This window comes from Carcharhinus amblyrhynchos, unplaced genomic scaffold (assembly GCF_965287045.1).
Source record: "Carcharhinus amblyrhynchos unplaced genomic scaffold, sCarAmb.v2.hapA scaffold_828, whole genome shotgun sequence".
NCBI classification, from domain to species: Eukaryota; Metazoa; Chordata; class Chondrichthyes; order Carcharhiniformes; family Carcharhinidae; genus Carcharhinus; species Carcharhinus amblyrhynchos.
The window spans coordinates 50001-63616 of NW_027650568.1; the positions used below are offsets into that span (position 1 = coordinate 50001).

At 58.0% G+C, this 13616-nt stretch overlaps 1 protein-coding gene across 1 annotated transcript in view; it reads left to right on the plus strand.

The window, feature by feature from the left end:
* LOC145340189 (large neutral amino acids transporter small subunit 2) overlaps positions 1-9554 on the plus strand; it is a gene marked incomplete at its 3' end in the record, with an annotated part of 47407 nt that extends 37853 nt beyond the window's left edge. Inside the window, exon 8 of the mRNA XM_080184619.1 lies at positions 9405-9554. Coding sequence (XP_080040745.1) covers positions 9405-9554 — 150 coding nt within the window. The remainder of the gene's footprint in view (positions 1-9404) is intronic.
* Between the last annotated feature and the right edge of the window lie 4062 nt (positions 9555-13616).

Below are 13616 nucleotides of genomic sequence, written 5' to 3' on the forward strand. Positions count from 1 at the left end.
CGCACATTCCTCCCACTGCCCCAGGAACACTGTCAGGGGGATCACCGCACATTCCTCCCATTCCCCCAGGAACACTGTCAGGGGGATCACCGCACATTCCTCCCATTCCCCCAGGAACACTGTCAGGGGGATCACCGCACATTCCTCCCATTCCCCCAGGAACACTGTCAGGGGGATCACCGCACATTCCTCCCATTCCCCCAGGAACACTGTCAGGGGGATCACCGCACATTCCTCCCACTCCCCCAGGAACACTGTCAGGGGGATCACCGCACATTCCTCCCACTGCCCCAGGAACACTGTCAGGGGGATCACCGCACATTCCTCCCACTGTCCCAGGAACGCTGTCAGGGGGATCACCGCACATTCCTCCCACTCCCCCAGGAACACTGTCAGGGGGATCACCGCACATTCCTCCCACTGTCCCAGGAACGCTGTCAGGGGGATCACCGCACATTCCTCCCATTCCCCCAGGAACACTGTCAGGGGGATCACCGCACATTCCTCCCATTCCCCCAGGAACACTGTCAGGGGGATCACCGCACATTCCTCCCATTCCCCCAGGAACACTGTCAGGGGGATCACCGCACATTCCTCCCACTGCCCCAGGAACACTGTCAGGGGGATCACCGCACATTCCTCCCATTCCCCCAGGAACACTGTCAGGGGGATCACCGCACACTCCTCCCATTCCCCCAGGAACGCTGTCAGGGGGATCACCGCACATTCCTCCCACTGCCCCAGGAACACTGTCAGGGGGATCACCGCACATTCCTCCCATTCCCCCAGGAACACTGTCAGGGGGATCACCGCACATTCCTCCCATTCCCCCAGGAACACTGTCAGGGGGATCACCGCACATTCCTCCCATTCCCCCAGGAACACTGTCAGGGGGATCACCGCACATTCCTCCCACTGCCCCAGGAACACTGTCAGGGGGATCACCGCACATTCCTCCCATTCCCCCAGGAACACTGTCAGGGGGATCACCGCACATTCCTCCCATTCCCCCAGGAACACTGTCAGGGGGATCACCGCACACTCCTCCCACTGCCCCAGGAACACTGTCAGGGGGATCACCGCACATTCCTCCCATTCCCCCAGGAACACTGTCAGGGGGATCACCGCACATTCCTCCCACTGCCCCAGGAACACTGTCAGGGGGATCACCGCACACTCCTCCCATTCCCCCAGGAACACTGTCAGGGGGATCACCGCACATTCCTCCCACTGCCCCAGGAACACTGTCAGGGGGATCACCGCACATTCCTCCCATTCCCCCAGGAACACTGTCAGGGGGATCACCGCACATTCCTCCCATTCCCCCAGGAACACTGTCAGGGGGATCACCGCACATTCATCCCATTCCCCCAGGAACACTGTCAGGGGGATCACCGCACACTCCTCCCATTCCCCCAGGAACACTGTCAGGGGGATCACCGCACATTCCTCCCACTGCCCCAGGAACACTGTCAGGGGGATCACCGCACACTCCTCCCACTGCCCCAGGAACACTGTCAGGGGGATCACCGCACATTCCTCCCACTGCCCCAGGAACACTGTCAGGGGGATCACCGCACATTCCTCCCATTCCCCCAGGAACACTGTCAGGGGGATCACCGCACATTCCTCCCACTGCCCCAGGAACACTGTCAGGGGGATCACCGCACATTCCTCCCACTGCCCCAGGAACACTGTCAGGGGGATCACCGCACATTCCTCCCATTCCCCCAGGAACACTGTCAGGGGGATCACCGCACATTCCTCCCACTGCCCCAGGAACACTGTCAGGGGGATCACTGCACATTCATCTCTGCAAATAAACCTATGTTTAATCAGCCCTTCCCCCTTCTCCCCCCACCCTCACAGGACAATGCCCCCACTGGCCCTCCTGCACAGTCTCCCCCACCCTCCACTCTCCGCCCCGCCTCCCCGTTCCCCCCCACCGACTTTGCGCAGGTCTCCCCTGCCCCCAGAATGATCAATGCTACTTGGGGATGCACTGGCCAATCATCCTTTCTGATCACTGCCAGTGTCACTCTGTAATCCCCCCCGTCACTGCCAGTGTCACTCTGTAATCCCCCGCCGTCACTGCCAGTGTCACTCTGAAATCCCCCCCCCCCAGTCACTGCCAGTGTCACTCTGTAATCCCCCCCCGTCACTGCCAGCGTCACTCTGTAATCACCCCCCCAGTCACTGCCAGTGTCACTCTGTAATCACCCCCCCAGTCACTGCCAGTGTCACTCTGTAATCCCCCCCGTCACTGCCAGTGTCACTCTGTAATCCCCCCCCCGTCACTGCCAGTGTCACTCTGAAATCCCCCCCCCCCCAGTCACTGCCAGTGTCACTCTGTAATCCCCCCCGTCACTGCCAGTGTCACTCTGTAATCCCCCCCCGTCACTGCCAGTGTCACTCTGAAATCCCCCCCCCCAGTCACTGCCAGTGTCACTCTGTAATCCCCCCCCGTCACTGCCAGCGTCACTCTGTAATCACCCCCCCAGTCACTGCCAGTGTCACTCTGTAATCCCCCCCCCGTCACTGCCAGTGTCACTCTGAAATCCCCCCCCCAGTCACTGCCAGTGTCACTCTGTAACCCCCCCCCCCCCGCCCCCGTCACTGCCAGTGTCACTCTGTAATCCCCCCCCCCCAGTCACTGCCAGTGTCACTCTGTAATCCCCCCCCCCCCCATTCACTGCCAGTGTCACTCTGTAATCCCCCCCAGTCACTGCCAGTGTCACTCTGTAATCCCCCCCAGTCACTGCCAGTGTCACTCTGTAATCCCCCCCCCGTCACTGCCAGTGTCACTCTGTAATCCCCCCCAGTCACTGCCAGTGTCACTCTGTAATCCCCCCCCCCATTCACTGCCAGTGTCACTCTGTAATCCCCCCCAGTCACTGCCAGTGTCACTCTGTAATCCCCCCCGTCACTGCCAGTGTCACTCTGTAATCCCCCCCAGTCACTGCCAGTGTCACTCTGTAATCCCCCCCAGTCACTGCCAGTGTCACTCTGTAATCCCCCCCAGTCACTGCCAGTGTCACTCTGTAATCCCCCCCCCCAGTCACTGCCAGTGTCACTCTGTAATCCCCCCCCCCCGTCACTGCCAGTGTCACTCTGTAACCCCCCCCCCCCCCCCCGTCACTGCCAGTGTCACTCTGTAATCCCCCCCCCCCCGTCACTGCCAGTGTCACTCTGTAATCCCCCCCCCCGTCACTGCCAGTGTCACTCTGTAATCCCCCCCAGTCACTGCCAGTGTCACTCTGTAATCCCCCCCCCCAGTCACTGCCAGTGTCACTCTGTAATCCCCCCCCCCAGTCACTGCCAGTGTCACTCTGTAATCCCCCCCCCCGTCACTGCCAGTGTCACTCTGTAATTCCCCCCAGTCAGTGCCAGTGTCACTCTGTAATCCCCCCCAGTCACTGCCAGTGTCACTCTGTAATCCCCCCCAGTCACTGCCAGTGTCACTCTGTAATCCCCCCCCAGTCACTGCCAGTGTCACTCTGTAATCCCCCCCAGTCACTGCCAGTGTCACTCTGTAATCCCCCCCAGTCACTGCCAGTGTCACTCTGTAACCCCCCCCCCCCCAGTCACTGCCAGTGTCACTCTGTAATCCACCCCCCCAGTCACTGCCAGTGTCACTCTGTAATCCCCCCCAGTCACTGCCAGTGTCACTCTGTAATCCCCCCCAGTCACTGCCAGTGTCACTCTGTAATCCCCCCCAGTCACTGCCAGTGTCACTCTGTAATCCCCCCCCCCCCCCCAGTCACTGCCAGTGTCACTCTGTAATCCCCCCCAGTCACTGCCAGTGTCACTCTGTAATCCCCCCCAGTCACTGCCAGTGTCACTCTGTAATCCCCCCCCCCAGTCACTGCCAGTGTCACTCTGTAATCCCCCCCCCCCAGTCACTGCCAGTGTCACTCTGTAATCCCCCCCAGTCACTGCCAGTGTCACTCTGTAATCCCCCCCCGTCACTGCCAGTGTCACTCTGTAATCCCCCCCAGTCACTGCCAGTGTCACTCTGTAATCCCCCCCCCAGTCACTGCCAGTGTCACTCTGTAATCCCCCCCCCCCCGCCAGTCACTGCCAGTGTCACTCTGTAATCCCCCCAGTCACTGCCAGTGTCACTCTGTAATCCCCCCCAGTCACTGCCAGTGTCACTCTGTAATCCCCCCCAGTCACTGCCAGTGTCACTCTGTAATCCCCCCCCCCCCAGTCACTGCCAGTGTCACTCTGTAATCCCCCCCCCCCCGTCACTGCCAGTGTCACTCTGTAACCCCCCCCAGTCACTGCCAGTGTCACTCTGTAACCCGCCCCCCCCCCCCGCCCCAGTCACTGCCAGTGTCACTCTGTAATTCCCCCCAGTCACTGCCAGTGTCACTCTGTAATCCCCCCCCCTCCCCGTCACTGCCAGTGTCACTCTGTAATCCCCCCCCCCCGTCACTGCCAGTGTCACTCTGTAATCCCCCCCAGTCACTGCCAGTGTCACTCTGTGATCCCCCCCCCAGTCACTGCCAGTGTCACTCTGTAATCCCCCCCCCCCCAGTCACTGCCAGTGTCACTCTGTAATCCCCCCCCCCCGTCACTGCCAGTGTCACTCTGTAATTCCCCCCAGTCAGTGCCAGTGTCACTCTGTAATCCCCCCCAGTCACTGCCAGTGTCACTCTGTAATCCCCCCCCCCCCAGTCACTGCCAGTGTCACTCTGTAATCCCCACCCCCCCCAGTCACTGCCAGTGTCACTCTGTAATCCCCCCCAGTCACTGCCAGCGTCACTCTGTAATCCCCCCCAGTCACTGCCAGTGTCACTCTGTAATCCCCCCCAGTCACTGCCAGTGTCACTCTGTAATCCCCCCCAGTCACTGCCAGTGTCACTCTGTAACCCCCCCCCCCCCCAGTCACTGCCAGTGTCACTGTGTAATCCACCCCCCCCAGTCACTGCCAGTGTCACTCTGTAATCCCCCCCAGTCACTGCCAGTGTCACTCTGTAATCCCCCCCAGTCACTGCCAGTGTCACTCTGTAATCCCCCCCCCAGTCACTGCCAGTGTCACTCTGTAATCCCCCCCCCCCCCCGTCACTGCCAGTGTCACTCTGTAACCCCCCCCAGTCACTGCCAGTGTCACTCTGTAACCCGCCCCCCCCCGCCCCAGTCACTGCCAGTGTCACTCTGTAATTCCCCCCAGTCACTGCCAGTGTCACTCTGCAATCCCCCCCCCTCCCCGTCACTGCCAGTGTCACTCTGTAATCCCCCCCCCCCCCCCCGTCACTGCCAGTGTCACTCTGTAATCCCCCCAGTCACTGCCAGTGTCACTCTGTAATCCCCCCCAGTCACTGCCAGTGTCACTCTGTAATCCCCCCCCTCTCCCCGTCACTGCCAGTGTCACTCTGTAATCCCCCCCCCCCCCCCGTCACTGCCAGTGTCACTCTGTAATCCCCCCCCCCCCGTCACTGCCAGTGTCACTCTGTAATCCCCCCCAGTCACTGCCAGTGTCACTCTGTAATCCCCCCCCCCCCCCCAGTCACTGCCAGTGTCACTCTGTAATCCCCCCCCCCCCAGTCACTGCCAGTGTCACTCTGTAATCCCCCCCAGTCACTGCCAGTGTCACTCTGTAATCCCCCCCAGTCACTGCCAGTGTCACTCTGTAATCCACCCCCAGTCACTGCCAGTGTCACTCTGTAATCCCCCCCCCCCCAGCCACTGCCAGTGTCACTCTGTAATCCCCCCCCCCTCCCCATCACTGCCAGTGTCACTCTGTAATCCCCCCCCAGTCACTGCCAGTTTCACTCTGTAATCCCCCCCCAGTCACTGCCAGTGTCACTCTGCCATCCGCCCGCCCCTGCCCCCCGGTCACTGCCAGCACTCTGTAACGCCTCCCCCCCCACCCGACCCCCCGGTCACTGCCAGTGTGACTCTGTATAATTCCACCCCCTGGCCAGGATTGTCTCTCTATCCCCTCTCTCTACCCCGTCTCTACCCCCTCCCTCTATCTAACACTCCCCTCTACCCTCCCCCATCCACCTCTATCCCCCCTGAACCCCACTCAACTCCCCCAACCGACTCCCCCCCTCAACCCCCCAACCCCCCTGACTCCCCCCCGACTCCCCTCCCTCGACCCTGTCTCTCGACACCTCCCCCACTCCTCCCTCTCGGAGAGAGACTGTATCTCCTGTAATGTATTTGTGCACTGTATGTTATTACAAGGTCTTAACTTTTTTTGTGGGTGAGGCACAGATCGTTTGTGGCTGTGGTGTGCGCCCCCCTCCCTCTGCCCAACCAGCAGCCCCAGCACCCCCCGGTCCACAAACGCGATCTGAAAGTCGTCAACTCTCTCTGTGTCCCTGCTCCATCTCCCCAGTCCGTGAGAGTCTCTCTGCGTCCCTGCTCCATCTCCCCAGTCCGTGAGAGTCTCTCTGTGTCCCTGCTCCATCTCCCCAGTCCGTGAGAGTCTCTCTGCGTCCCTGCTCCATCTCCCCAGTCCGTAAGAGTCTCTCTGTGTCGCTGCTCCATCTCCCCAGTCCGTGAGAGTCTCTCTGTGTCGCTGCTCCATCTCCCCAGTCCGTGAGAGTCTCTCTGCGTCCCTGCTCCATCTCCCCAGTCCGTGAGAGTCTCTCTGCGTCCCTGCTCCATCTCCCCAGTCCGTGAGAGTCTCTCTGCGTCCCTGCTCCATCTCCCCAATCCGTGAGAGTCTCTCTGTGTCCCTGCTCCATCTCCCCAGTCCGTGAGAGTCTCTGTGTCCCTGCTCCATCTCCCCAGTCTGTGAGAGTCTCTCTGTGTCCCTGCTCCATCTCCCCAGTCTGTGAGAGTCTCTCTGTGTCCCTGCTCCATCTCCCCAGTCCGTGAGAGTCTCTCTGTGTCCCTGCTCCATCTCCCCAGTCCGTGAGAGTCTCTCTGTGTCCCTGCTCCATCGCCCCAGTCCGTGAGAGTCTCTCTGTGTCCCTGCTCCATCTCCCCAGTCCGTGAGAGTCTCTCTGTGTCCCTGCTCCATCTCCCCAGTCCGTGAGAGTCTCTGTGTCCCTGCTCCATCTCCCCAGTCCGTGAGAGTCTCTCTGTGTCCCTGCTCCATCTCCCCAGTCCGTGAGAGTCTCTCTGTGTCCCTGCTCCATCTCCCCAGTCCGTGAGAGTCTCTCTGTGTCCCTGCTCCATCTCCCCAGTCCGTGAGAGTCTCTCTGTGTCCCTGCTCCATCTCCCCAGTCTGTGAGAGTCTCTCTGCGTCCCTGCTCCATCGCCTCTCCCCAGTCTCCCTCAGGCTTGTACCTTGTCCCTCTGTAGAATACCCTTAAGCTATCTCACCCACCTCCCCGTACCCCTCACTGTGTCTTTGCCCACCATGGATGATTTGAGAATCCCTCCACTTGCAGCCCACCACCTCCTCCCATCCTCCTATCCCTCGCTGCATTGGTACCAGCCCAAGCCCACCCAGAGTGGCGATGGGGGTTGGGGGATGCGGGGAAGTGGGAAGGGGCTAAGGAACACCCACAACACAAGCGTGGAGTGGACACCCTCTCATTGTGTACGGGGAAAGAGAGCAGGTGCTGCCCCCCATCAGCTGTGTTCACCAACCTGGCCTGGCCATGTCTCCAACTTCCACTGGCCGTTAGTGCAGTGTCTGCCACCCCTCCCTTCTGAGTCCCACACTGGCAGCCATTTGCAGTCCCCCCTCTCTCTCTCAGTCCCACACAGGCAGCCATTTGCAGTGTCCCCTCTCTCTCTCAGTCCCACACTGGCAGCCATTTGCAGTGTCCCCTCTCTCTCAGTCCCACACTGGCAGCCATTTGCAGTGTCCCCTCTCTCTCAGTCCCACACTGGCAGCCATTTGCAGTGTCCCCTCTCTCTCAGTCCCACACAGGCAGCCATTTGCAGTGTCCCCCCACCTCTCTCTGTCCCACACCGACAGCCATTTGCAGTGTCCCCCCCTCTCTCTCTCAGTCCCACACAGGCAGCCACTGCAGTGTCCCCTCTCTCTCTCAGTCCCACACAGGCAGCCATTTGCAGTGTCCCCCCACCTCTCTCTGTCCCACACCGACAGCCATTTGCAGTGTCCCCCTCTCTCTCTCAGTCCCACACAGGCAGCCATTTGCAGTGTCCCCCCTCTCTCTCTCAGTCCCACACAGGCAGCCATTTGCAGTGTCCCCCCTCTCTCTCAGTCCCACACAGGCAGCCATTTGCAGTGTCCCTCCCCCCCTCTCTGTCCCACACCGACAGCCATTTGCAGTGTCCCCCACCACTCCCTACCCCGCACTGGCAGCCATGTCCCCTCCTCGACCAGGTTTATTGGGGCCGGGGATGGGGATGTGGGCTGCCCACGCACTGTTAAGATCTGAACAGTATTCCCTGACCCTTTTTGAGGGACTTTCCTGAGTTACCCCTCCTCTCCCGCCACCCACCCACCAATTGTAACGAGTTCCTTTGGCTTTGCTACCCCCCCCCTCAATCTGTCGAACTTGCTGACCATCCCCGCGCCTCAGCGTCCACCCTCGCCCTCATTCTTTGTCAACGGTTTGGGCCTCCAACGACTAAACTGTTTCTGCTCTGCTCCCTGCCCTCCCCCCACCCCCCTCCCCGTCTTGCCCTCCCCGTCTTGCCCTCCCCGTCTTGCCCTCCCCGTCTTGCCCTCCCCGTCTTGCCCTCCCCGTCTTGCCCTCCCCGTCTTGCCCTCCCCGTCTTGCCCTCCCCGTCTTGCCCTCCCCGTCTTGCCCTCCCCGTCTTGCCCTCCCCGTCTTGCCCTCCCCGTCTTGCCCTCCCCGTCTTGCCCTCCCCGTCTTGCCCTCCCCGTCTTGCCCTCCCCGTCTTGCCCTCCCCGTCTTGCCCTCCCCGTCTTGCCCTCCCCGTCTTGCCCTCCCGTCTTGCCCTCCCCGTCTTGCCCTCCCCGTCTTGCCCTCCCCGTCTTGCCCTCCCCGTCTTGCCCTCCCCCCCCTCTCTTCCCCTCCCCCCCTCTCTTCCCTCCCCCCCCTCTCTTCCCCTCCCCCCCTCTCTTCCCCTCCCCCCCCTCTCTTCCCTCCCCCCCCTCTCTTCCCCTCCCCCCCCTCTTCCCCTCCCCCTCTCTTCCCCTCCCCCCCCTCTCTTCCCTCCCCCCCTCTCTTCCCCTCCCCCCCTCTCTTCCCCTCCCCCCTCTCTTCCCCTCCCCCCTCTCTTCCCCTCCCCCCCCCTCTCTTCCCCTCCCCCCCTCTCTTCCCCTCCCCCCCTCTCTTCCTCCCCCCCCCCTCTCTTCCCCTCCCCCCCCTCTCTTCCCCTCCCCCCCCCCTCTTCCCCTCCCCCCCCCTCTTCCCCTCCCCCCCCCTCTCTTCCCTCCCCCCCCCTCTCCTCCCCTCCCCCCCCCTCTCTTCCCCTCCCCCCCCCTCTCTTCCCCTCCCCCCCCCTCTCTTCCCCTCCCCCCCCTCCCCTCTCTGGCTCCTCTTCCCTCGCTCCTCCAGTGTGCTTCCACCTTGCTAATGCTGGTGACCAGTGACATCTACACCCTCATCAACTATGTGGGTTTCATCAACTACCTGTTCTATGGAGTGACCGTCGCTGGACAAATCGTGCTTCGCTGGCGGAAGCCGGACATCCCGCGGCCAATCAAGGTAAACAGGGTCACCTCCACCCCCCCACCCCACCCTTGCTGCCCTCACTAGAATTAGAGACAGAGTGGCCAGTCGACCCATCAAGACTGCCCCGCCATTAATGGCTGACTGTTTGTCATTCATCTGTGGGACGTGGGCCTCAATGGTTTTGATTTGGGAGGTGATTTGATTTGATTTATTATTGTCACGTGTATTAACATACAGTGAAAAGTATTGTTGCTTGCGAGCTATACAGACAAAGCATACTGTTCATAGAGAAGGAAAGGAGAGGGTGCAGAATGTAGTGTTACAGTCACAGCGAGGGTGTAGAGAAGATCAGCTTAATGTGAGGTAGGTCCATTCAAAAGTCTGACAGCAGCAGGGAAGAAGCTGTTCTTGAGTCGGTCGGTACGGGACCTCAGACTTTTGTATCTTTTTCCCGATGGATGAAGGTGGAAGAGAGAATGTCCGGGTGTGTGGGATCCTTAATTATACCGGCTGCTTTTCCCCGAGGCAGCGGGAAGTGTAGACAGAGTCAATGGATGGGAGGCTGGTTTGTGTGATGGATTGGGGCTACATTCACCACCCTTTTGTAGTTCCTTGTGGTCTTGGGCAGAGCAGGAGCCCAGACCAAGCTGTGATACAACCAGAAAGAATGCTTTCTATGGGACATCTGTAAAAGTTGGTGAGAGTCGTAGCTGACATGCCAAATTTCCTCGGTCTTCTGAGAAAGTAGAGGTGTTGGTGGGGCTTTCTTAACTATAGTGTCGGCATGGGGGGGACCCGGACAGGTTGTTGGTGATCTGGACACCTAGAAACTTGAAGCTTTCAACCCTTTCTACTTCGTCCCTGTTGACGTAGACAGGGGGATGTTCTCCTGGCTGGATCTAGCATTTATTGCCCATCCCTAGTTGCCCCTTGGAGGGCAGTTGGAAGTCAACCCACATTGCTGTGGGTTGCTCTGGAGTCATGTCTAGGCCAGACCGAGGTAAACACAGCAGATTTCTTCTCTAAAGGGACATCAGTTGACCCAGCTGGGATTTTCTGACAATGGGTCATCAGTAGATTCCAAATTCCAGATATTTTTTATTGAATTCAAATTCCACCATCTGCCCGTGGTGGGACTCGAACCCGGACCCCCAGAACATTACTTGAGTTTCTGGATTAATGTGTGGTTTCTTAATTTCCAAAGATGTGCAGGTTAGGGTGGATTGGCCGTGCTAAATTGTCCCTTAGTGTCCAAAGATGTGTAGCTTAGGGTGGATTGGCCGTGCTAAATTGTCCCTTAGTGTCAAGTGTCCAAAGATGTGTAGGTTAGGGTGGATTGGCCATGCTAAATTGTCCTTAGTGTCCAAAATGTGCAGGTTAGGGTGGATTGGTGGATTCTCTCTGTCTCTCGCTCGCTCTCTCTGTCTCTTTCTCACTCTCTCTGTCTCTCTCTCTCTGTGTCTCTCTCTCTCTCTCTCTCTCCCTCTCTCTCTCTCTCCCCCTCTCTCTCTCTCCCCTCTGTCTCCCTCTCTCTCCCTCTCTCTGTCTCCCTCTCTCTGTCTCCCTGTAATAATACACTGTTAATTCCTGCTCACTGAATGTGCCATTCCTTGCCAGTATTACTTTGACACTGTACCGCTGAGCGCAGGAAGCCAGAAGTAACAGGGTTGTGAATGTTTCACGCACCACAAAGCATTGATCAGCTCTCCATCTGGTCTGTGTGTGACAAAACAGGCAGAGAGAGAGACACACAGAGAGAGACACACACACAGAGAGAGACACAGAGAGAGAGAGAGAGAGAGACACAGAGAGAGAGAGAGAGAGACACACACACAGAGAGAGAGAGAGGGACAGAGAGAGAGAGAGGGACAGAGAGAGAGAGAGGGACAGAGAGAGAGAGAGAGAGAGACACACACACACAGAGAGAGAGACACAGAGAGAGAGAGAGGGACACAGAGAGAGAGAGAGGGACGCAGAGAGAGAGAGAGAGAGAAGAGGGACAGAGACACAGAGAGAGAGAGGGACAGAGAGAGAGACACACACATAGAGAGAGAGAGAGAGAGAGACAGAGAGAGAGAGAGACACACACACAGAGAGGGAGAGAGAGAGCACACACACACAGAGACACAGAGAGAGAGAGAGAGAGGACAAGAGAGAGAGAGAGAGAGAGAGACACACACACAGAGAGAGAGAGAGAGAGAGAGACAGAGAGAGAGAGAGACACACACACAGAGAGGGAGAGAGAGACACACACACACAGAGACACAGAGAGAGAGAGAGACACAGAGAGAGAGAGAGACAGAGCAGGAATATAATGGGGATCTATAACTGGCATTGAATCCACCAGTTCCCAGTCTGCCTCACATCCTTTGCCAAGCTGTGCTGAGATCATTGAATAACCAGCTGTAGTGTTACCCTCTCACACCGTGCCCCCCACCCCACCCACGATCCCCCCTCCTCGGGCAGGGCAACCTGGGCTCCTCCTGCTCTTCGTGGGAGTCGCAGTTCGAGGTGTGGAGAGATGGTGGGTGGGTGAGGGGGAGGTAGCGAAGTGGCTGAGTCAGGGTGCCCTGAGCGTACTTGTGAGCACAAAGGGTTGTGTGTGTGTTTCTGTGCTTGCGTGTGTGTTTCTGTGCTTGCGTGTGTGTTTCTGTGCTTGCGTGTGTGTTTCTGTGCTTGCGTGTGTGTTTCTGTGCTTGGGCGTTGTGTGTGTTTCTGTGCTTGCGTGTGTGTTTCTGTGCTTGCGTGTGTGTTTCTACGTGTGTGTGTGTTTCTACGTGTGTGTGTGTGTTTCTACGTGTGTGTGTGTGTTTCTACGTGTGTGTGTGTGTTTCTGTGTGTTTCTGTGTGTGTTTCTGTGTGTGTGTGTTTCTGTGTGTGTGTGCGCATGTGTGTATTTGAGCACTGTTCGGCAGGGTGGACACACCATAAACATGAAGCAATTAAGCAGCACTGCTGGGTTAATGAATACTTGAGTCAGGTGCCGTCTGGATTGTTTGTGTCACAGACAGTATTAGAAAAGAAAAACCTCATGTCAGCAAAAATATAAAGACAGAGAGAGAGGGAGAGAGACAGAGGGAGAGTTTCAGTTTATTGATTAGTATCACAAGTCTGCTTACATTAACACTGCAATGAAGTTACTGTGAAAATCCCCCAGTTGCCACACTCTGGGGCCTGTTCGGGTTACACTGAGGGAGAATTTAGCACGACCCAATGTACCCTAACCAGCACATCTTTGGACTGTGGGAGGAAACCGGAGCACCCGGAGGAAACCCACGCAGACACAGGGAGAACGTGCAGACTCCACATAGACAGTGACCCGAGCTGGGAATCGAACCCAGGTCCCTTGAGCTGTGAGGGTTATTCTCATTCCCATTCTCCTGCCTTTTCCCCATAACCCCTGATCCCCTTTCCATGGCCAGCACATCCTTCCTTAGATACAGGGACTCAAAAACTGTTCAGAATACTCCAAATGGGGTCTGACCACAGCCTTATCCAGCTTCAGACATCCATCCCTGCTCTTGTATTCTAGCCCTCTTGACATGAATGCCAACATTGTATTTATCTTCCTAACCAAACCTGCATGCTAACCTTAAGAGAATCTTGAACAAGGACTCCCAAGTCCCTTTGATTTCTCCATTTAGAAAATAGTCTATTCCTCCTTCTAAAGTGCATAACCTCACACTTTTCCACATTGTATTCCATCTACCACTACTTTCCCCAACTTCTCTCCAACCTAATGGCACGGTGGCACAGCAGGTTTGCACTGCTGCCTCACAGCTTCAGGGTCCTGGGTTTGATTCACGGCTTGGGTCACTGTCTGTGCGGAGTCTGCACATTCTCCCTGTGTCTGTGTGGGTTTCCTCCAGGCGCTCCAGTTTCCTCTCTCAGTCCAAAGATGTGCAGGTTAGGGTGGATTGGCCGTGCTAAATTGTCCCTTAGTGTCCAAAGATGTGTAGGTTAGGGTGGATTGGCCGTGCTAAATTATCCCTTAGTGTCCAAAGATGTGCAGGTTAGGGTGGATTGGCCGTGCTAAATTATCCCTGAGTGTAACATGAACAGGTGCCGGAGTGTGGGGACTAGGGGATTTTCACA